The sequence below is a fragment of the Pleurodeles waltl genome, chromosome 5, assembly GCF_031143425.1.
Source record: "Pleurodeles waltl isolate 20211129_DDA chromosome 5, aPleWal1.hap1.20221129, whole genome shotgun sequence".
Taxonomy (NCBI): domain Eukaryota; kingdom Metazoa; phylum Chordata; class Amphibia; order Caudata; family Salamandridae; genus Pleurodeles; species Pleurodeles waltl.
Window position 1 is genome coordinate 53,266,193 of NC_090444.1, and position 24,936 is coordinate 53,291,128.

At 43.5% G+C, this 24,936-nt stretch overlaps 1 protein-coding gene across 1 annotated transcript in view; it reads left to right on the plus strand.

Annotated features, from left to right (window-relative positions):
• LOC138295328 (uncharacterized) overlaps positions 1 to 24,936 on the plus strand; it is a 298,639-nt gene that overhangs the window by 35,044 nt on the left and 238,659 nt on the right. The window contains exons 2-3 of the mRNA XM_069233552.1: positions 8,092 to 8,229; positions 23,421 to 23,567. Of these exons, the coding sequence (XP_069089653.1) occupies positions 8,139 to 8,229; positions 23,421 to 23,567 (238 nt within the window). The 5' untranslated portion in view covers positions 8,092 to 8,138. The remainder of the gene's footprint in view (positions 1 to 8,091; positions 8,230 to 23,420; positions 23,568 to 24,936) is intronic.

Genomic DNA, 24,936 nt, shown 5'->3' on the forward strand with positions numbered 1-24,936 from the left:
TTTGCGCCGCCGAGCGTCAATGTATAAATTTGACGCCCGAGCTGCGCAAAGAAATGTTGTTAGCCGACGTTACATTTTTTGACGCAAAACTGCGTCGGCGCAGTTTTGCGTCAGAAAGTGTAAATATCGGCCTAAGTTTATAACAAGCATAAGGCCTAGTCAAATTGTTGCTCCTCTTTATTTACAACGTTATTAAGGGCCCTCCAGCCCGAACAGGGCTAGTTTTTACCAGTACAAAACACACATATTAGCATTTTTCCAATCAAGAAAAATATGTATGTTTCCTTTTCTTATTGCTCATTTTCAGTTCCTCAATTTAAAAAGAACCAAAAGGCATATATTAATACAATACAAAACGCAGTCACAAGAGATCCTAAAATAATAACTGAAGGCCTAGGCACTTCTTTATCTGAGCCATAATACTTGAGCTGCCCTAATAAAGCATGCACAAAGAGGGCCCAGGGTGGCTGGATTCATACCAGTGTTGTGGAAAAATAAACAAGAACTTTGAAAAAGAGTTTATCAGTTTCAATGCCTGCAAGGGTGTCTTATATATACCAACATGGAAGCTGCAGGAATGTAACCTAACTCCCACAGCCCACTCTAAAGCAATAGGATCACTCAAAATATTCCCATAATGGCATCAATAATCAATGTACTGAAGGCCATTGTTGCACAAACTGACCCAGACCAACGTAGGGCTGCTTAATAACATGGAGATGCACAAAGCCACCCAAGGGCCCTGTAAGATCTTAAAGGCAAATGTTCAAGAACCAAACGGCATCACGAGAAAGAAAGTACGTTTATTTTTATAAATAAAGCCCCAGCCATCGATTCCACTTCACCGTCAGTCAATCCTCCAACCGTCTTCTCCCCGTTGCGAACTGCGCAATCCCTCAGAGACCGCACGAGGATTCTTCCTCGGCATCTCCGTGGAGACCTGCGCGCTGCGCCGCTCGGCGCGCGCGACGCGCGCGGCACGGCTCCAATACATCACACATCTCCCCCGCTTATAATGAACAAATATTTAAACAAAGAAACATATCTTAACTACATATACATCATGAACATTGACCAAACACAACCGTATGTAATAAAAAAACAAATAAAATAACTGCATTCCAAACGGATACACCAAAAACCCTTTTAGATAAATAACATTCGATTTAGACCATAGTCATTCAGCTGTTCAGGATAGAATCCTGCAATCTCTTTAATTCTAACCTCACCGACTCTTGTAGTGCCAACGGTATTTTCCTCACTTTGGCTACTACCGGAGTGGCACCCTTCTTCAGTCTAATTCTATGTCTGTATCCTTTTAAACAACCGAATTTCTCCACAAACACTTCAGGAAATTCAGAGATCACTTCACCTTCCACACCCTTAACACACTGTATTTGCACTTGTGGTTGTGCATTGGGATTCAATATTACCCCCAACAATCTTTGATGTGCCCAACTTAAAAGATTGTCCCCCTTATTGGACACATAAACTTTACCAACTAAATGTCTCCCTTTCAATTCAAGATGACCCTCAAAGAATCCTAAAATTTTTATTGGTTGACCACCATAACCACCCGGGTGTACGTCCATTTTATTTAAAACCTTAACTTCCTTTGCTAATAAGTCAAAGCTTTTCTTGGAAATTATTGTTAATTGCGAACATGAATCAAACCTCATCAAAAGATCAACTCCCTCTACTTTCATCACTTCGCTTGGATGTTCTTCATTTTTTTTCCATGTTTCAACTTGGAAAACTACTTCCTGAGACACTTCTTTAATCTCCTTCACAGTGTTGCCATTACCATACCTTTTCTTCTTGTTACGACAACATCTATAGTAATGACCTTTTTTACCACAGCCATTGCACACTACATTTAAGGCAGGGCACATACTAGCATTAGCCTTGTGGCCAATTTTCCCACATCGAAAACATTCCTCTTTAAACTTAGACTCACATTCTCCTTTAAACTTAGACTCCTCATCTTTTCTCCTCACAGTATTAAGTTCTTTGCTTTTTACTTCACATATCACCTCATCCACCTTTGAAGATTCATAAGTCATAACCTTGTTACTGCCTAGCTCTTTAACACATTTAAGCATATGTTCAACTCCTTTTGCTACCAAAATCACTTCTTCTAAAGGTGGTTCATCCTTTAACCACAATTCTTCCCTAATTTTGTCACTACTACACCTAAGTACAAATTGATCCCTCATTCTTTCGTCTACTGAAGATCCAAATTTACAAAAGGCTGCCAGTTTTCGCAAACTAGTAATGTATTCTTCCACCGATTCATCTTTTCCTTGTTCTCTTCTACCAAAATAATACCTCTCCATTATCGTACTGACTCTTGGTATATAATGTTTGTCCAATTTTTTAATGCACAACTCATATTCATTCAAATTTCTAGATTCTTCAAGACTTAACTCTGGTAGATTTTCAAGTACCTCTTGACCTTCACCTCCTAAACAGTGCATCAAAAGTGCATGTTTTCTCTCTGCGCTGAGTGTTGGCCCACACACTCTAGCATAATGAACAAACATTTTCTTCCATTTAGCCCAAGAATAAGTAGGATCACCAGGACTGCTTAAGAAAAAGGGGGGGGGGTGTAACGTTCTGCATTGTTAAATATCAGATAATTTAAACAACTAACACAAATACATAAACTACGTTAGTGTAAGCTGAAAACAGAATCCTAACTTCTCCAAATTCCTATATAATATTCATCACACACATTTTACATTTTCTGAATACTTAAATGAATCCCAAAACCCTTCCCCCAAAGGTGTGCCTATCACCGTGCAATGTTTGTGACAGGCAAATTCGCTTTCAAGTCAAAGGTGTGCCTATCACCGCATACAGATGCTACAGATCATTTCATAAAATTGGATCCATCATTGAAAAATGGTGTTGAACAAAAGAGCAAAACATCCTCCTTTAACGGTGATTCACGACTATCCCTTTAAGAGGAAACCATTCCTATAAGTCTTGAAAGCATTTCCAACACTGCTGAAAAGAGACACTTCCCCTTTAACACTGTTCTCCAAAAGTGCCTTTACGACTATCCCTTTAAGAGGAAACCACACCTCCGTGAACTCATGAAATCCGGCTGATTTCACTTCTTTTCTTCAATTCCAAGTGCACTTCCTTCGACTGCCTCCAAGAAAAATGGGACTTTGGTTTCCCAAAACAAGTCTTCACTCGATGTTGGGGCAAAATTTAATCCACCTCGTCGCCAGTGTAAGATCTTAAAGGCAAATGTTCAAGAACCAAACGGCATCACGAGAAAGAAGGTACGTTTATTTTTATAAATAAAGCCCCAGCCATCGATTCCACTTCACCGTCCGTCAATCCTCCAACAGTCTTCTCCCCATCGCGAGCTGCTCAATCCCTCAGAGACCGCACAAGGATTCTTCCTCGGCATCTCCGTGGAGACCTGCGCGCGGCGCGCGCGGCGCGGCACGGCTCCAATACATCACAGGCCCCATGAGAGGTCAGATGCCTGCATCCCGCCAAGGCTTTAGCCATCTGTTCTTTTGTATGACCCCTTCTGGAGGAGTAAGCTCACAGTTGCAAAAGGGACTACCTGCACCCGATTAGAAACTGCTAAGCAGTTGGCTTGATAGCACCCATGGTGCTACGCAGTACCTTGATATCGTCTTTGGTGCTTAGCAATATGATTTGATAGCACCCAAGATGCTAAGCAATATGCCTTGATACCGCCTACGGAGTAGGATTTTGGCATCTCCCACTACGTGCCCTTCTTACTTTGAGTTTTATGGATAAAGGAATGGGTTTGTCCTTTAGTGCATGCATTTTAAATCCACTTATTGGCTGGCAGCATTGGAGACTGGATGATGGTGAAGACAGAGCACAGAACAAGCACAGACTGCTGGTGGCTGCAATACATACTGCATGGGCCAGCGTGCAGTTACATGTGCACCAGGTAAAGATGTGAGAAAATGCCAGTAGGGCGCATTAGTATAGCAGCACACGCTAGAGATGGAGATGGGAAACTAAGTTCAAAGCTTGATTTCAATGGAGAATCGGTGACTCCCAGCACAGAGCTCCTCGCCGGTGCAGCCACAAAACAAGTGTTAGACAAGGCAGAGACGACTCAGAGCTCCCAAGTCAGGGCTATAAGTGGGATGAAGAAACTGGGAGGTCTTTCAAGGGGGCATGGCCTGTATAAATAAGGGTGCGGCTTGAAAAATTTTAAGCTCAAAATCTGCACTTAGCATAGTGTGTCACTCACCTGGTATTTTCCTGCTTCTCTCCGTCATTGCATCTAGATATATAATACAGCAAGCAATATCTCACCTAAAACAAGACAGAACTATTGACTTTGTCAAAGATGGTTAGTTGCATGCAATAAGTGCAACAATGGCTTTGTTGTATATAGTATTAAAAATGCTTCAGATCTGAAATTATTGGGTTGTGAAATAACTATAACGAGTCTCTAAAGCTGCAGTGAAAGGCGGTGGTGCAGCCAAGTTAAGACAGGAATCAGCCCACTTAAAGCCATGTGCCATGTGCCCCCGCCATGGAAGACTCCTTTGACCAAGCGCGCACTGCAGCTGGTTGGCCCATTTCTAAAGTGATGGATAGATGGCTCATGAGGTCACGCTCGCCACAAACACTGTGGCCCTCATTATGACTTTGGTGGTCAATTTAATTGACCACCAAAGCCAAACCTGCCAGACAACCGCCAGTGCAGCAGGTGAGCAGATCGCCATATTATGAGTGGTGGCTGCTCTCCGCCAATATTGAGACAGAAAGCAGCCATCATTCGTTCTGGTGGTCGACGCTGCAGAGGCTGTTCCCTCGCCGGCACCGCCATGCCAGAATCTCTCTGCCCGCTATATAATGAGCATTACTATGGCTTGGCGGTGTCCTGCTGGTGTGGCGGTGGCAGAGAGGGAAGACTGCCAGGACTCAGCCCCTCCAGGCATCCTTCTCAACTCAGACGGTAAGTGAGAATCTGAAAATGGAGGGGGTCTGTGTATTTGGGTGCATGTGTGCGTGTCTGCGGGGGGTGGTGAATACGTGTGTGTATGCAAATGAATGTGAATGAGTGTATGCGTGTATGTGCGCATGTATTGGGGTATCTGAGTGGATGCATGCGAGTGAGTGGGGGTGTCTGAGTGGATGCTTGCGAGTGAGGGGGGATTTTGAGTGGATGTATGCGTGTGCTGCATGTGTGTGTATGTGAATGCATGCATGCATGAAGGGGGCTTTCTGAATGTGTGGATGGGTGATGAGTTGTGCGCATGTGCGGGGACATGTGTGTATGTGTGTGCCGGCAACATGAATGGAAATTATTGTTGCCGGGTGCGTGACCGCCAGGGTTTTCGTGGCGGGGTGACCACCACAGAAAGCCTGGCAGTTTGCAACCTCGTAATTCAGGCCACCGGATTAGAGGAGGTCACTGCCAGCCCATGTGGTGCGAACGCGGGACAGGCAGAGTTATGGAGGTTTGGCCTCAGCCAAACCTCACAACTCGTAATACGGCGGTCTTCACCGCCTGCTCCGGGACGGTGAGACCCCCATAGTGAGGCTGGCAGACTCCCCAAGCCTCGCACGTCAGGACCACTCAAGAAGTCAAGACACAGGGAGGGGGCACCTCATGGAGTGACATCACCCGGCACCCGCTCACATTTTCATCTTGCAGGCAGGAAGCTCAGCTGCCAAGCCCTGCAGCCAGACAACTATATTACATTTGGGATTGTATTCTCCCTAATGGGGCGGCTTCTGGGGCTATTGTTGGGAGACAAAGAAGCCCCTGTTATCTGTCTGCGGAGGCCCGGGGCCAGAAGAAACAGGCCCTGGGGCAGTAGAGTGTCTCAGAGGCTGCAAATCACATCAGGGACACAATGACGTGTAAAAAACTTCAGACAGCAAAAACAACTCTATCAGGTTTGCAGCTTTGTCGCGAGAGCGCACACTTTAAACAAATCACAGAGAAGATCTGCAGCATGAAACTGGAAAGAGGATGCAAGCAGAAGACCCCCTACCCTTAATTTGTTTATAGTGGCTCCTGCACTTGTGGGCTACCATAGTGGGTGAAATAGGTAGCTCAGCGAGCTGAGCACTCACTGACAAGATCAGCAGGTTACAGATTCAAATCTCTGCAAAGTCAGACGTTCATCTTTTTAATGTTGCTAAACTGGTGCAAAGTTTGCTTGGTTTCAAATAACTGCATATAAAAGGTGGTATGTTAAAGCGCCTTATGGACAACATTAGGAACAAGTTAAGGAGCGCATTTCTGTACCAGTTCTTTCACCACCAGGCTCTTTTTCTGGTCTAAATAACTCTTTGTTGTACTTTTATACACTTGGAAATTCTTAAGGTTTCACATTGCCTCTAAACCGGTTTATGCTCACGGGGCAGATCAGGCTGGCAGCGATGCGGGCCATGGGTGTTTGTTTTCTCTCATGACTTCTAAGGAGGCTCCAATGGATACAAAAAAACGCAAGCCAAGGGAAAAGACAGAATTCAGGCTTCCTAAAGAAAACAAGCCAAATAAATGTCTTATCAGCCAAATCCTCTAATCCGCTCCAGCTGCACTCTGAAGGTCACATGTGCCTGGGCAGGGGGGGAGGTGGATGTGTACAGCCCATGTGCACCCTGCTCGAATGCCAGGTGCTCTGCTCCCCTGTACAAGCCAGTTACCAGTGCATTTTGCTTTATATGGTAAATAAACTATGTGCTGTAAAAGGAGCACAGAGGGTTAAAAACCCCACCACCCAGGAAACCAGAAAAAGGCAAAAGGGGCTGATGCAAAACAAGACAGAAGAAAGTAAAATGTGCTTTTTGTCACCAAATTAAGCACGTCTGCCATGGTACTCTCATTAGCACAAAAATAGTGCCAGGGAATGGGACTACCTGCTTGGTAGTTTGTCTACAGCCTGAAACTTGAGTATATGGAACAAACAAAAGCATAGACAAGCAAAAACTAGAGCACCCGTGGCAATGTATATGTGCAGCGGCTGCCGCCGCAAATCTCTTGGAGCGCCCAGGTGGAGTTTTGGATCGGGATGGGGGAAATTTACTAAATAATATTTTTTTTTAAAACAAGCGCAATCATGCTGTGTAAAACCCAGCGAGATCGCGCTGTGTAGGAATTAAAAAGAAAAAGTAGTCCAGAAACCATGCAGAAAACATGGAGCCTCATATGTTTTCAGTAGTTTACCAGTGTTGTCGAGGAGGGCTAAAGAAGGCGAAAGGCCTTGACGTATGAATGCCTTTCGCAAATGAAATCAAGTGAATTTTAAAAGGCAAGCCCACTGATGGACATGCGGTGGGCGTGGTTAAAAGCCCAAACAGATTACAACAGAGGCCAGAGCCCATATCTGCAAATTTTTTGCATTTCCAAAATTGCGATTTCTGAACCAGAAATCGCAATTTTGGAAATGCAAAACCCCAGGGTGCTGGGGGCCTAAGGTCCCCTCTGCTGCACCCCAATTTTTTTTTTGTTCACCATGTAAGGTGCACACATGCCAAAAGGACATATGTGCTTTACATGTACAATTTAAAAATGCACTTTAAATGCATTTTTACATTTTGCACATGGTTACCACCAAGTTCAACTTGGTGGTAATGTAGCAAATCCGAAATGCCAAAATCGCATTTAGGAATTGCTTCATACATGTGCTAAGGAAGAGCAAATAAGGATTCCTTGTTTGCGATTTGTAATTTAGAGAGTCGCAATTTGCGACTCTCTAAACAGGTTCGCAATTTTAAGGAATCGCTATTTTAGCGATTCCTTAAAATTGCGTTCAAAATGTATTTCATACATTGTGAAATGGCATTTTGCATTCGCAAACGGGCATTCACACCGTTTGCGAATGCAAAATGCTTTCATACATCTGGCCCTAAATCCCTTGGGGAATTCCCATGGTTGACTACAGTAGTCAAACATCTATTCTGTCTTTAACAAAAGAAGTTCACAATGACGAAAATTGGTTTGTCTGGGAGTGTCTATAATGCTGCAGGTTTTGGCAGGGGTGGTTTTAAAAATACTTGGCTGGTGTTGAGTCTGTCTTTTCCTGTGTCATCCATCCCTTCTTCTCTTCCTGTGCCATCCTATAGATCCCAGACACTGGTGCAGCAGTGGTTCTGATATTGCTGAAGACCTCATGATGAAGACTCCAGGTGCCATTCTGCTCCTTGCTGTCCTCCTTGGGTCCTACAAGGCGCTTCCAGCGGAGGAAGAAAACTTACCTGAAGGTGAGTACACAAGGATCAGGCTTTCAGCATCTGACTGCTCAAGTCATCTGAGTGATCGAGGTTGTGTCTTTTTCTAAAGAGCTGTAGGGGTCTGTGCTATGCCACTGTGTTGTTTCCTGGTGGCGCATGCTGCAGGATACAATAGTAGCTGGATTACTCCTAAGTGCTCTGCCCGGTGCTAGGGGCATATTATTGTGAACACGGTTATCACCAGCTGTGGCACACCAGTGCTGTGCTGGATGCATGCAAGATGCTCCATATAATATACTTGACGAAAATCGTGGAAGTGCAAGAAATTGCACCATGAAAAAGTTCAGCCCCTTCTGTACTATTACACATGTACATACGCTACACAACCCATGTTTATCCCTGAATGTGGCACTTTAGTTATTGTTACTTGCCTATTCACTGTCTTTTCTGACACACTGTGTGGTGTGGAGGAATACGCTATCTCTGAGTGTGACCCTGTAGTTATTGTTACACTCCCATTTGCTGTCTCCTCTGACACACACAGGAAGATACTACCTCTGAGCTTGATACTGTAGTTATTGTTCCATGTCCAGTCACTGCCATCTCTGACACATTGCTAGGTGTGAAGGAAGGTGATATCTCTGAGTGTAACCATTTAGTTATTGCTCCATGTCCATTCCTTGTCTCCTCTGACACACTGCTAGGTGTGGATGAAGGCGCTATCTCTGAGTGTGACCCTGTAGTTAGTGTTGCATGCCCATTCACTGTCTCCTCTGACGCACTGCTAGGTGTGGATGAAGATGCTATCTCTGAGTGTGACCCTGTAGTTAGTGTTGCATGCCCATTCACTGTCTCCTCTGACTCACTGCTAGGTGTGGATGAAGGTGCTATTTCAGAGTGTGACCCTGTAGTTATTGTTGCATGCCCATTCACTGTCTCCTCTGACGCACTGCTAAGTGTGGATGAAGGCGCTATCTCTGAGTGTGACCCTGTAGTTATTGTTGCATGCCCATTCACTGTCTCCTCTGACGCACTGCTAAGTGTGGATGAAGGCGCTATCTCTGAGTGTGACCCTGTTGTTATTGTTGCAAGCCCATTCACTGTCTCCTCTGACGCACTGCTAAGTGTGGATGAAGGCGCTATCTCTGAGTGTGACCCTGTTGTTATTGTTGCATGCCCATTCACTGTCTCCTCTGACGCACTGCTAAGTGTGGATGAAGGCGCTATCTCTGAGTGTGACCCTGTAGTTATTGTTGCATGCCCATTCACTGTCTCCTCTGACGCACTGCTAGGTGTGGATGAAGGCGCTATCTCTGAGTGTGACCCTGTAGCTAGTGTTGCAAGCCCATTCACTGTCTCCTCTGACGCACTGCTAAGTGTGGATGAAGGTGCTATCTCTGAGTGTGACCCTGTAGTTATTGTTGCAAGCCCATTCACTGTCTCCTCTGATGCACTGCTAGGTGTGGATGAAGGCGCTATTTCAGAGTGTGACCCTGTAGTTATTGTTGCATGCCCATTCACTGTCTCCTCTGACGCACTGCTAAGTGTGGATGAAGGCGCTATCTCTGAGTGTGACCCTGTAGTTATTGTTGCATGCCCATTCACTGTCTCCTCTGACGCACTGCTAAGTGTGGATGAAGGCGCTATCTCTGAGTGTGACCCTGTTGTTATTGTTGCAAGCCCATTCACTGTCTCCTCTGACGCACTGCTAAGTGTGGATGAAGGCGCTATCTCTGAGTGTGACCCTGTAGTTATTGTTGCATGCCCATTCCTTGTCTCCTCTGACGCACTGCTAAGTGTGGATGAAGGCGCTATCTCTGAGTGTGACCCTGTAGTTATTGTTGCATGCCCATTCACTGTCTCCTCTGACGCACTGCTAGGTGTGGATGAAGGCGCTATCTCTGAGTGTGACCCTGTAGTTATTGTTGCATGCCCATTCACTGTCTCCTCTGACGCACTGCTAAGTGTGGATGAAGGTGCTATCTCTGAGTGTGACCCTGTTGTTATTGTTGCATGCCCATTCACTGTCTCCTCTGACGCACTGCTAAGTGTGGATGAAGGCGCTATCTCTGAGTGTGACCCTGTAGTTATTGTTGCATGCCCATTCACTGTCTCCTCTGACGCACTGCTAGGTGTGGAGGAAGGTGCTTTTTAGGAGTGTGACCCTGTTGTTATTGTTGCATGCCCATTCACTGTCTCCTCTGACGCACTGTTAGGTGTGGATGAAGGCGCTATCTCTGAGTGTGACCCTGTTGTTATTGTTGCATGCCCATTCACTGTCTCCTCTGACGCACTGCTAGGTGTGGATGAAGGCACTATCTCTGAGTGTGACCCTGTAGTTATTGTTGCATGCCCATTCACTGTCTCCTCTGACACACTGCTAGGTGTGGATGAAGGTGCTATCTCTGAGTGTGACTCTAGTTATTTCTCCATGCCCATTCTCTTTTCTGAGGCAGCACATGTAAAAGATAGTCCTATACCTGAGGATGGAATTGGGTACACAGCAAACAAATTGTAAGACCATTTCTAAAGACCATAAAAAATGTGTGTGTACTTTACATGATGCATCAAAACAAAAAAAGTTATCAACGTTAATGACGTGTAAGTTGAGTGCAAAGAACTCACAAACAGTACTTGTGGTGTGATTACTTAAAAGAACTATATGTGCCCTGCACTCCTGTCTTGAGAGCAGTTCCATCTGAAACCCTGCAGGTTGTATAATAGGTGAAAAGATAGCTCTACTCGAAAAAATCACAACCTACATAAAAGGCGCTGGAAAATCAAATGCCCAATATCTTGATAAGATTCCTATGACCATATTAAAACAGAATAATAAAGATTGGAGTACTCTCTTGTTCCCAAGTTTTGATGGGCCAAATTCTAAGCACCTGTAAAGGAAGTACCTTGCCGCCTCATAACAAGCACTGGCAAAGTCAATAGAGGTTTTGCCATGGCTTGTCCGATGGTTAATTATTTATTATTGCAAGCGTATGCCACGAAAACAAAAATTGCATTCCACCACTCTATTGTGGTGCCTGTGTTCTTGCAATATTCAATCTAAATCAAAATAAGCATTTGCAATGCAATGGGTCTCGCATATGCTTGAGTTAGAGCCATTAACGTTGTAAACTCCTAACTGAACTGATCTTGCCACATCAATCGAAAATGGAAAGTAAAACAGTTTCACATAAGCGAGCCGATTCACAGCGTCACGGCCACCATGAGCATGAGCGCTAATGAGAGACGCAAAAGGAAAAAGAAGTTTGCTCGCAGTCAAACCTATCGGCAAACGTGCATTTAGCCATGTAACAGGGGCGATGGCCTAGCTGATAACAAACCCTTCCTAAGGAGGGACAAGCGTAAACCATTAACCAATGTCATCTAAGCATTTTTGAAGGGCAAGCCCATGAACGAGTGGTAGTCATGGGCGTGAGTTGGGCGTTGTTAAAAGCGTCAGAAGAAAATCGCTTGCACGCTGCTAAGCTCAACCTAAAAAGGGGCGTGGTAAAATAAAATATCTATTTGCCCAGGGTCACACAATTTGGTAAAGCGGGGACGCTGGGATTAATTAAAGGTTTTTTTGTTTATATACTGTGGAATTTAGTCATGAATTGATTATCTCTTTCTCTCAAAAGTTTTACATCAAAGGTTATTGGTTTAGATTTAATTCTTGATGCGGGAGATTATACTGTGAACGTTGTAGTGTCCTGCTGGACACCTTCTAGTGTTTTGCCAGCCACTCTGCTGAGGGCCGGCCTTCCATTTACACCCCACACAGGCGTCACCGGTCAGGTGACCCTGAAAATAAAAAGGGCCGGGTGCACGTGCCCAGGGCCAGTTCTACCGACCATGCCACTGTGTCTGGGTGACTTATTTCAGTAGCATGAGGGCCCAGGGCCCCAACACTACAAAGGTCAGGCAGAGGCCATACGATCGCTATGATCATTTTGTGCTTGAGGTGTAAATACTCACTCGAGCTGGACCGGAGCCATGTTTTTGGATCGGGCAGCGCCTTGCCCGCTTCGACTTAATATCCTTGACAAGGCGCCAAAGCACTTTCAACAGAGAGGCAGCTCCCTACTCCACTCGTCAGGACCATGGGTGAGAGCTCAGTCAGATGGATATGGACTTCGAGTTTACCTCAGTCTGATACACAAGTCTGACTACGGGCCCCGCTTGATCAGCACGGGAGGTTAGGAGCCTGACCTACCCATGAAAATGTGGAAAGTGATTTTACTCAAAAGACGAGGACTGCCTTAAGGGGCCTGCCATGTGTAAGAACGGACACATTCAAAGCTGATACTTCAGCCATGTAACTTTTAGTAACTCTGAATGAAAGCGGTACGCTAGCAATTAATAAGCAGGAGGAGGCGGATATGCCCTAGCTCGAGCCTTTTAGAAAAAATATGACAGAGCCAATCAAAATCCTTACCTGAAACCTCCAGTTTTGTGTCAAAAGTGGACTTCACCCAGCTGCAGAGATACCCGAGCTAGAAAGTTGCCCCAAAGTTATGGGTAACACTTTGTTAGTGCTAGCCTTTAAGGCAACGTATGATCGGATCTCTGAGTACATACTTACGATGTCAAAAACCAAACTACAAGTCAGAGAATAAATCATTCTGTTAGCAAAAAAAGACACACAGGCTGCTTTAATGTTCAACATGACAATAGACAACGATGGGAGCTTTAAGGGTCATATTTATACTTTTTGACGCAAAACTGCGCTAACGCAGTTTTGCGTCAAAAAAATTAGCGTTAGCCGGCGGCGCTGCCTGGTGTGCGTGAAAAAAAACGACGTACACCAGGCAGCGCCGGCGTAGGGGGATATGGAGCTTGGGCGCCAAAAAATGGGGCAAGTCAGGCTGAGTCAAATTTTTCGCCTCAACCCGATTTGCGCCATTTCTTTTGACTCCCAACCCCCATTGAAATGACTCCTGTCTTAGCAAAGACAGGAGTCATGCCCCCTTGCCCAATGGCCATGCCCAGGGGACTTCTGTCCCCTGGGCATGGTCATTGGGCATAGTGGTATGTAGGGGGGCACAAATCAGGCCCCCCTATGCCACAATTTTTTTTTTTAAAAAACACTTACCTGAACTTACCTTAATGTCCCTGGGATGGGTCCCTCCAGCCTTGGGTGTCCTCCTGGGGTGGGCAAGGGTGGCAGGGGGTGTCCCTGGGGGCATGGGAGGGCACCTCTGGGCTCCTTCCGAGCCCACAGGTCCCTTAACGTCTGCCCTGACCAGGCGCTAAAAAACGGCGCAAAAGCGGCCAGACGTCATTTTTTTTGACCCGCCCACTCCCGGGCGTGAATTTTGCCCGGGAGTGTAAATACGGCGCACATGCCTCAGAGTCAAATTTTAGACGGGAACGCCTACCTTGCATATCATTAACGCAAAGTAGGTGTCCACGCTAAAAAATGACGCAAACTCCATGGACTTTGGCGCTAGACGCGTCTAATGCCAAAGTATAAATATGGAGTTAGTTTTGCGTCGGAATTGCGTCAAAAAAAATGACGCAATTCCGGCGCAAACAGAGTATAAATATGCCCCTAAGTATCCATGAGTTGCTAGCCCACACCTTGAACGTTAAACACTCCAATGTCCCACATGCCACATGTACTGGTCCGAGTGACCCTATTTCCTGTAAAACTTTTACCCAAGCTTGACATTTATGCCAACATGTTTGTGTGATGGCATTGTTAAGCCCGTGCATAAAATGGTCAAAGTAGAACTTCAAGTCCCAGAATGCAAAGTGCTAATGACCATGCAGTCAGGCTTGAGGAATAGCGTCACATGGCCTTGGACAACTTGGTACATTTTCAGGTGACAGCGGAAACAACTGCATGGCGATGCTTAGTTTGTCAGACATTCTAGACAGGGATACTCATAGGCAATCAAATAGAAAACTAGAGAAAGCTCACACACACACCTACAAGATAGCAACTGTAATTAGATCGTAGAAAAAGTATCACACAGTTACACAGCATAAGCAGGATCTTGTCTCCCATAGAATGCACAAGCAATCACAAATGACTGCTAGGCCTAACACATTTCTAGCACAAACAGTGCAGCCCAAAACAGGCCAAATCAATGCACCAGGGACCATAATTTAAAACGAAAATACATAAGCACATTTTGTGTTTTTTTTAAACTACATACTCTCCTTTAATTCACATAAGCAGTTGCATATGTGTTAGCCCACTGGCAGCTCATGTGGCATATGTATTGTGAATGTGTCATCTGACAGGAGTGATGCGGTCAATCAAAAAACTTGGATGTGACAGGGACTATGCAACACAATATAACACCACCACCTCCTGGACTCATAAAACAGTAAAATAAATCTGTAGCCACAGCAAATCAGGCGGAAATGGAAATAACTACCCGCTAAAATGACACCGGATGCAGTATAACTCCGATGTGCCGCTGGTGATATAACACATTGAGTTGGTTAGTTTACAGTGGGTTAACTGGGTCTGCATTGGTCATACCGCCACAAGTAAACAGCTGTCACCTTTTGTCTGGCACAATTGTCAAAATCCAGCTCTGCCAGCACTTTCAAAACAAAAGAAACCAGCCGACGGCCACAAAGCAAACACACATAAGGAAACAGAAGGTAGCTCTCAGTGAAACGTACCTGCAAACGTGCAATTATCTAAGTTACCGATAAAAGTGCAATTATCTATGTAACAGGATCGATGTCATGCAAAGCACGTGACTACCACCCAGCGAGATCGCGCTACCTACGAAACAAAGAGAAAAAGTAGTCCTGAAACCATCCTGAAAACATGGAGCCTCATATGTTTTCAGTAGTTGGCCGGTGCGCTCGAGGAGGGCTAAACACCAGAAAAGGCATGACATATGCATGTCTTTCACTATTCAAATCAAGCCAATTTTAAAAGGCAAGTCCACGAACCAACCAAAGTGATGGGCGTGGTTACAAGTCCATAGAGAGATAACAAAAGAGACAGAGCACTTTGCACGCTCGACCCTAAAAATAGTACTTACCCAATGCTTATAATAGTTTATTTATTCATTCTAATACATGACTCTTTTAGGTAAAAAGAAAAGTGTCTAATGGCTTTGAAATATTGTTACCTGAATGCATATTATACATATAAAAAGATGATTACAAAATATTTTTTAAATAATAATAATTTGAAAAGTAAAGTGTTTGCACAACAAGTGAGGCACTGAAGTGCACTTATTTTTAGTTGAATGTGCACATGTGGTCAGACAAAATAGCATCACTCACAATGCAATAGCGACACCAGCCAATCAGCGTTTACACATTGACCTATGATTTATTGTGTAGTGGATGGAACCAAAATATGAATGGCCGCTGAAAAAAACCCATGGATGAAGAGGGAAGACCAACCATCCCTCTTTACCTGTGTATATGTACATATTTTTATTGAAGATTTTTTAAATATATTAGCTGGTGAGAAGTCTAAAGATTTGTCAGGGTCAGACCTTACTAAAAGCCTTCACTTATTGTTCACAATGGAGAGTTTATATATCTAAGCCGCTGTTGACAGACCCCAGTCATGTTCTGTGGCTAACCTCTAATCTTGTGAAGGGACGTCATTTAGGGGTTGCCAGAGGTCACAACTGCGACCTGTGGCTTCTATCCTGCAACCTCTGATACTGCCTTTGTGAACCATGGCCTTGGAGATGGCAAAATGTGTGCTAAGAACATGGGGGCAGCTCCACAGTCTTTGTTTTCTTTGCATGTTTCTCATTATACTAATAGTGAATAATATTCATTTATTCACTTTTAGTGTAATTTAAAATGGAGCACACTTAGCTGGAACCGGACCTTTGGTGCCAGCTGAGTTAAGTTCTTGATTTTAAATGCATGATGCATGTATGTACGTGGGTGGGAATGTGCCTAAGTGATAGATGCAGTGTGTTTGTGTAAGCAAGTGTATGTGTGAGAGAAAGTGAGTGAGAGTCAGTGACAGGTAGTGAGTGAGACTGTGTGGGACTAAGGCTCAGATTTACTGTGATTTGATGCAAGGCAATGCAGTATTAAAGCTGCTGGACTGCAAGTGTCAAAAGGAGAGAGACAAATGTGCCATATTGGTGCACTTTTGGCAGTCATGCACCAATGTGCACTCTCTGAGGCATAGGTTTTGTAACAAAAGGGGTCTGATCCAGTTAAAAAACTATGCTGTAATGCTTCTTTCAATTTGTGTGTGTGTTGTATGATGCTGTACACATGCAAAGTTAGAAAAACAAGGCAAAATCAAAACATTTCTCTTCAGTACACCTGCCTGAAGGATGCGTAAAACTGTGGTGAAAATTTACGTTTAGCAATGTTTGTAGATAAGGATTGCATGATAACCCAAAGGTAGTTGCATGGGAATGCTCATGCACCCCCCATGGAATACCTCTTTGACTCAAAATAATGCAAAGCAGCACTTTGCATTACTTTCTGTTTCTAACCATTGCAAATCCTAATTTGTGTTGGATAGTAAATCCCATTCGAACATTTTGCGCATTTTGCGTCAGGTTTGCATCACAAAAGTGAAGCATGCCTGGTGGAAAACATTAGAAAACCTGGGACAGAGTTTCAGTAAGTAGAGCGACTGAGAATGAGTGATATTAAGAGTGAATATAAGTGAGTGATTGAAAGTGAGTAAAGCATGAGTATAAGAGGGTGTAAGAGAGTGTGAGAGAGAATGAATGAGAGAGATTTGGTGTGAATGAGGAAAAGAGTGTGAATGAGTAAATGTGAGTGTGCCAGCTAACTCCTCAAAACAAATGACGAAATTCATTAGTAGTTCTGCTGAGCTCACCAAAGCTGTGTCCTCTAGCCACTACTCAAACAGGTTCTCCCCCTGGGATTCAAAAGCGCATAGTGGCAATGAGAGTATGGGAAATATAATCCAGGGTAAGCTATCCTTAAGGGAATCATTGACAACAGAATTCAAAGAATTAAAAGGTTTATTGAGAATTTTGTTGGAACACACTAAGTGATGTGGATCTGAGTAACACCATAGGGTTACATCATCCAGTCGCTGCTGAGCCTATTAAACACTCTTGTAAGGCCCAATTCCACTCTAGTTGGGGGAATAGTCAAAGCAGTTGAATGCAAAGGCAGCGGGAGCCCAGAGGGTTTGTGCGGACAATGTCACTCCTCTTTGTGTCCATCCTGGCCCATGGGTAGATGACAAACCTAGGCATTTTTCTATTTCCTAGTATATCAGTCTTCTATGGCCCATCAACCATGAGAAGGTTGGAGAGAGATTTCCATCAAATTCCTCCTACTAGGCTGAACTCTCATGACACACTTTTGCAATGAACTAATGCATATACTAAAATAAGCGTACAAAAACAAACTGACAATGCAATGTATATGATAAATGCTCCCAAATTAGGTTGTAATGCAAGGGAAGGTTGGGAGTCCTTGAAAAATAGAGAAATATACTGGATAAGGTTCAAGCTTCAATGTTTGTCTTTAGTATGCTGTGATATTTTAGGTGCCAAGTGCATTCTGAGTGATGCTGGAGTGTCAGATTACATTAAAATGTATGTAAGAATATGAGATATGGTGAAACTTAGAGCCCCTTTTATGTTCAATCACCAATCCAAACTTTCCCTGCTTAATGAAGCTTAAATCAATCAGGAAGCTGCTATATCTGCTCCCAAAAGATACCCTAAAACTTTTTCCCAGGCTCTTGTACCATCTTGCATAGATTAAGCCAAGAGCCACTATCTTGGTCTTCCAGCTTTCCTGATCTATAGACTTCAGATCATACCAAATACAGCTGCAAGGCTGATACGGCGGGTCCCGCATCACCTAAACATCTCACTCCATCTGAAGCAGCTCACTTGGCTACATTTGGCAAAAAGGATTCAAGTTAAGGCCCTCACTTGTTTTTAGAGCACTGGAGGGCCAAGGCCCCCGTTACCTGAGAAGCAGACTTGGAAGGTACCACCAGAAGAAGTCCCTGAGATCTAACCACCTTTGACTTATGCATATCCCCAGGTTTGCTAAAGTCAGTTGTGGTGGTAGTATTTTTTCAGTACTAATGACAAAACTCTGAAATTCTCTGCCAATCAAACATTGTATGGCCAAGTCCAAACACTGTTTTAGGAAGCAATTAAAAACTTGGATCTTTGACCAAAAGTAGTCAGGGTAAACCCCCTTCTGTTCTCACTCTCTGTTTTAGAGTGCTGGGACACTTCAGCTCAAGCAGTTGAGTGCTTTACATATTCCATTGATTGATAGTAGAAATCTGAGGAACAATTCCTTACCTATACCTGCTTTAACACCTGCAGGTACTGCTCAGGCTACAAGAGACCCATGTCATCTAATAGGAACATCCATTTTCAAGCAATTACAGATCATACCTCGTCTAATTTGGAGTCCATAGATTGACTCTCTTTCCCTGCAGTGACATCCCATCAAATAGGCTTGTCTAGGACGAATTATACTCTGCACTATGAGACATTTCCATCTCTAAGCCCTGATACTGTGACAGAATCAAGTCGGGTAGCTTACGACTCTACAGAGATCTCTATAGTGCACCACATGGATGTAATTATTGGTGTCTCCTCTCCCAAGCATGCTGACTTTCAATCTGTTGAGACCTTAAATAGACTTTCATGAAGCATCGCTGGGCTTAGACAAAAACTCTCAAACCCCTTTTGGCAGAATTATATTGAGTGATTCCATCTCTGTATGTTACATGAAACCTGGTTAACGTATTTACCTCATAAACCAGGATGTAAAACATTCTGGCCCTCATTGCGACTTCGCGGTCTTTCAAAAAGACAGTGAAGCCGGGGGGCCACTTTACCGCCAGTGCTGCCGGTATTGGTGGCTCTCTATTATGACTTTTTCACTGGCCCAGCGGACGGAAACAGCATTTCTGTCCGCTGGCCCAGCAGAAAAGTCACATCAACATTGCAGCCGGCTCATAATAGAGCCGGCAGCAATGTTGATGTGCAGCGGGTGCAGCAGTACCCGTCGTGCATTTCACTGCCCGAAATTCAGGCTTGGAGGAAGCCTGGTAGTCAAGTGCAGGGGCCGGCGGTATGGCTGTGGCTAATGCGCCACGGTCATAATACACTGGCGGTGGTACCGTCGGCCGCCAGGGTCATAATAAGGCCCTCTGTGTTAACGCCATTGCCTCTACCAGTGCCATGGGGCCTTGATGTTTAGGGTAAATCTTGGATTAAAATCTACACTCTAAAAGGGCGCAGATTGTATTTCTTTAATTTTACATCAGGCCGAGACAGAGGAACATGGAATCCACCACCACTAATGTATCAGAAAATTTTATGAACACCATTAAAACAAAGAGCAGTATTGTCATTGGAGGGTATTAATATTACATATGAGCTACTTTGTGGCTTTGATCTGGCCACAGTGGAGGAGGATGTGTCATGGGGTATACTCTCTCTTCACTCTAGCTCTTATGTCCCCTGTGTGGTGGCCACCATGCAGATGGCCCTTTTTATAGTAAAAATGGCCTGCTGACTTTTAATGGCAGATCTGATTCATACAAGCTAGGTTCTTCCACCTTTAAGAGAGGTGTGACTAGATCAAAGATCGAATATTTTCACTATGTGGACAAGGTGTTAAATCTCAAGATAGATATCTGAGATGATAGTAATCATTACTAATGTTGTCAGAATCTTTTATCGAGAAACTGGGTGTCTCTGTCAGCACCCCTGCTTTATTACCAATGGTGGGAAATGATTGTAGGTCAATTAAGTGGCCCTTGATATTGGGAAACACAAAGGTTTAAACTGATATTTCTAATGCTTATTCTAGGGTTCCCTGTTTCTGATAACCCTATAGTCGAGACACATAATATTTGGCTGGTACTTTAAAAGCACTTTTAACCAAAGCGTCAGCAAAGCTGCACTTTCAATAGAAAACATCTTGAGTAATCCCTGGTAAATGTAGGAAAGTTGCAGGCAAAAACAGTCCTAATGAAAGCTTTAAAATCTAAATCCTATGTGAGGCATGGGTAGCTAGAGCTCAGTATGCGGGAGCACTGGAAGCAGCCAAGCATAACCGGGATAATTCAAACTGGTTAGATTTAGTTGAGACAGCAAAGTATGGAGACAATAGGACCTTCTGGGAAATCATAGCCCATGGAACCAAGGAACCAGGCTCACAGAATGAATCATATTTGACTTCAAACAAATGGGTGGAACACTTTGCTAATCTCTACTAATATGGCAATAATGATGATGATGACCTACTCTCCACAGCCCGTCTAACCTTGTATGTGGTTACTCAATTAGGGACATGTCAGTACAACCATATTGTATCCTTGGGGAGACAAAAGTAGCCATAGAGGCTATGAAATCGTGCAAGGCCCCTGGGCCATATAAATTCCCAAGGGAGTTACTGCAACACAATCTATCAATATGGTACCCAACTATTAATCTGTTGTGTAATTCTATAGCTTTAGGAGTCCCAATACCTGGAAAGGTGCAGGAATATTTCCCATACACAAAAAAGGAGATTGATACAATCAGGAAACAATAGACCAATTAGCCTCCTGGACACTCTACAGAAGGTCTATGTGAGGCAGATTCTGAATAATCTTCCAGACTGGATAGAGGTCAATAACTTTGTGTCACCTTATCAGGAGGGATTTAGATCAAGAGGGACCACAGTAGATCAGGTGTTTAGGTTCATTCTTATTATCTGGAAATACACAAAATTGAATGTTGTCCATTTATATATTGCTTTTGTAGATCTAAGGACAGCTTTTGATCTATTTCTGAGGGGTTCGTTGTGGTCTTCACTCAAGGAGCTGGGAGCTCCTGCGGGCTTTCTTATCCAAGTAAAAAGATTACATCATGAGAATTATGTTCAGGTCCACTGGGGACCTTAGGGTGAACTTAGTGATCATATCCCTAAATGTATGTGTGTAAGACAAAATTGTGTGCTTGTGCCTACACTTTTCTCACTTTACATATATGATGTTATCATGGCTCTCCTAAAATGCAATAATGACTCTCCAAAGTTAGATGGGGTCCAGTTCCCGCCCTTTTATTCACAGATAATACCCTTCTGATATGCCAAACATCTGGAGGCTTGCAGCAATTATTGGATAATTTTAACACATATTGTGAAAACAAGGGACTGGAGATTAATGCTACTAAGACCAAATTTAGGGGGATCAGACCCCACAAGTCATTCAGAGGGGATTTATTTCTGCAGCAGAAGATGCTTGAACGTGTACCAAAACTTTAGTTTCTGGCTATTATGCTTGATAGTAAATTATCCTGTACTTCGCACATTCAAAACAAAGGGCAGTATTTCAGCATAGAGCTATGGCAATCTTTAAAAATCATCAGGCAACATTGCCCAGACCAGTCTTCCCACTATTGACCTCTATAACTTAAAAGCACAAGTAGTGGCCCTATATGGTGCCAAAATTTGGGGGACATTCAAATGTTAAAAGGCTGACCCAGAGTGAGAATACGTGTCCCAAAAGCACTCCCCTTATCCCCATGTTCTATGATGGTGCACTCAAGAGAGAAGAGCATGTAGCAGTGTTAAGGCCTCTTCTCTTCTGGGTGAGGATTTGGACAGTACAGGAGCTTGCTCCATATCAGAAGGGTATGAGAGAACTTTTGGAACTAGATGAGAACACCACTTTTCCCTGGTTCAGGTATATTGAATCTTGGCTCACCAAACTGTGGCTTTGGACTTTCTGAACTGACCCTTCCTTCCTAACATTGTCTTCCAAAACCCAAATAAAATTCATATTTTGGGATCATTTTATCACTAGCACATCACAGCTCTCGTTTAGGTAGATTATCAACTCAATTTTTGAAATTTAAACCCTGACCCTATTTCAAGAGTGTCTGGATACCCGCCAATCCCAATTGGCCTAGACCCTGTACATAAAGTTCTGTTATGATATATTATAAATATAGGGGCATATTAACAAGCTCCATGCGCCAACAGTGAGTCACCTTTGTGGTGCTCTGGCACTGCAGAGTGCAGACCCTTATCTACGAAGCCATGCACAGCTTTTCATAGCCTCGTAGATAAGGTGTAAGGCAATGCAGCACAAGTCACTGTGTTTCCTTACACCACGATATGGGAGAGCTCCATGGGCATTGTGGTGGGTTTTCCTATGCAAAATCCATGGGTTTTGGCACATACTGAGTTTTACAAAGATGTGTAAACTTGAGAAGGCATCAAAATCATACACCTCATCAAGGGAGGAGGTTCGAGGAGAAATACATTTGTTTTTCCATGTTTTTTCTCCTACTGCATGTGCTGCATTCTGGAAAAAAACCTCCATGGATTGTTTCTGTGCAGGTGCCTCTTCCTACATAAAACAGCCCAGCCAACAAGGCAGACACCCTTGCATCATGGTACAAGGGTGCCTGCGTTGGTGCTAGTGGTATAGAAAAGAAAAGTAGAGAACAGTATGGGAGGCAGGAGTGTTATAGAGAAAAGCAGTAGAATAAGAGAGCAAGGAGTAGAAGAAAGAACGGAAGAGGAAAGAACAGTAGAGAGAATAACGGTGGGCTGATGAACTGTACAGAGAAGATTGATGCTAGGAAACATGGTGAAAGAAGGAGAGATGGAGAAAAGAGCTGTAGAAAAACTTCTGGACAGCGAGGAGCACTAGAAAAGAGTGGTATAGAGAGGTCCAGTGGAGTCAGGAGTGGTACGTTGAAGTGAAGGGGTGAGGAGTGATAGAAAAAAGAGTGGCAAGAAATAAGAGATTAAGGGCCAGATGTAGCAAAGGGTTTTTCCCATGCTGTGTCAATGGGAAAATGTGTTCGTACATATGGCCTAAGGCACATTAGGGAGAACAGCAATAGAAAGAATAGGGTAGAGTGGAGATCAGTAGAGCTATCAGCAGTATGGAGATGAGTATACGTAGGACAGAAGTAAAATGAGGAGTGCTAGAGAAGAGCTGTAGACTGAGTCACAGAGAAATAGTGCGGGGAAGACAAATAGGAGCAGTAGAAGAGGGAGGAGGATGATATGAGAGGGAGGAAAGGGGTTCTATATGAGGCACCTTAATGTAACCTACAAGAGATGGTAGTTTCAGCTGTGTGCGGTTTCTCTGAAGATATTGGAAGCTTTTTCCCCTTAGTTCCAAAGGAGTCAAGCAATCTATAAGGATAATTCAGTGTGAGGATCTGTGAACAGCCTGTGGCAGTTGTGCTGTTAGCTCAGGATGGCTGTGTTTTTAGTTCAATCCTGTTGGTGTTTTACAGATGCACCACATCCGGGGACCTTCCCCAAAGAAATAGATGCGTGCAATCTGCCCCTGCCTCCCCACCAGTGCCAAAGTGACACAGACTGTCAGAAGACTCAGAAGTGCTGCAACCTCTGCAGGAAAAGATGTGTGTCTGCTGTGAGAGGTAAAGTATCTTCAAACAATCTACCATCTTGGGGGTCTGGAGTCAGTTACTAAGCTCTACTGCTTCCTTTCCACAAACAGCACCCAAAAACCTTTGAGTGAGTTATTGGGATTTAGAAGACCAACATTACAGAATACTACATGAGATAGCATAACACGACATGACATAGCATAACATTGCATAAGATAAGATAAAATGACATGATATACCATAGCATAAAATTACATTAAATAGAATAACATGGCATGACATAGCATAATACAACATTACATAAGATAGCATGACATGACATGACATAGCATTACATAACATTACAAAATATAAATGACATGGCATAACATAACTTTATAATTCTATTGGCCTCACATAATATGATTTCTTTCTCCTGCTGTTCTCATCTTTTTCTTGCTTTGCACAATTTAAGGAGTATATAATTGAGTGCACTTGAATATGAATTAAAAACACAATTAAAAATTCTCAAGTATAAAGAACAAAAACGTTCTATTCCATATTATCTTCCATTATTACACAGTGACAGTCACTACTGTGGAGTTATGATTCACACTACACTTTCCACAGAAATATCTTTTTTTTATTTGCCCATCAATGTGGCCTTTTTGGATGAACGTGCGCCAAATTTGGCCTTTGTCTACTGCAGCGAGGTGAGGTCCAGGTTGTTACACTTCATGCAAACCTGTGCACATTAAAAAGGTTAAGGTGATAGGGACTCAAAAAATGAGCTTTCCCATTTTAGATACCATTATACATTTTGCTCTCAGTTACAACAACTGAACCTATTCACACTTTGAAACTGGACATTTTCTGGGAAAGCATGCTTCTGTAAATCCTTTCAGTAGTTTTTGAGAGACTGACATTTAAAAAACATGCCAGTGAAATGGTTTGAAATTGTTTTGTATATATTAGCCATTTGAAGTCACAATTTTGAAAAATGATTTCTGTCAACTAGATTGACCGATAAAGGGTATAATTTTTCCCTGAAAGTTTGATAATCACAATTTTGTTAAAAAAAACAACAAAAACGAAGCTGAGGAAAAATAATTCCTACAGAAATGGGAGGGCACTGTGAGACGTGCCACACTATACTCCAGGTGGGTGCTCGGGCCCTCTGAAACAAGCATTTGCAATGTAACAGGGTCTTGCATTCCTCCGAGTGAGAGCTATTAGCAGTTGTTAACTCCCAACCGGATTTTTCTTGCTGCATTAAATGAAAAAAAAACGCACAATCAAGTTGCTTACAGTTCACTCGTAGTGAAACCTATCGGCAAAAGTGCAATTATCTACGTAACCATCAAAAGTGTAATTAACTATGTAACAGGGTCGTTGTTATGCAAAGTGCTCGACTCCTGCC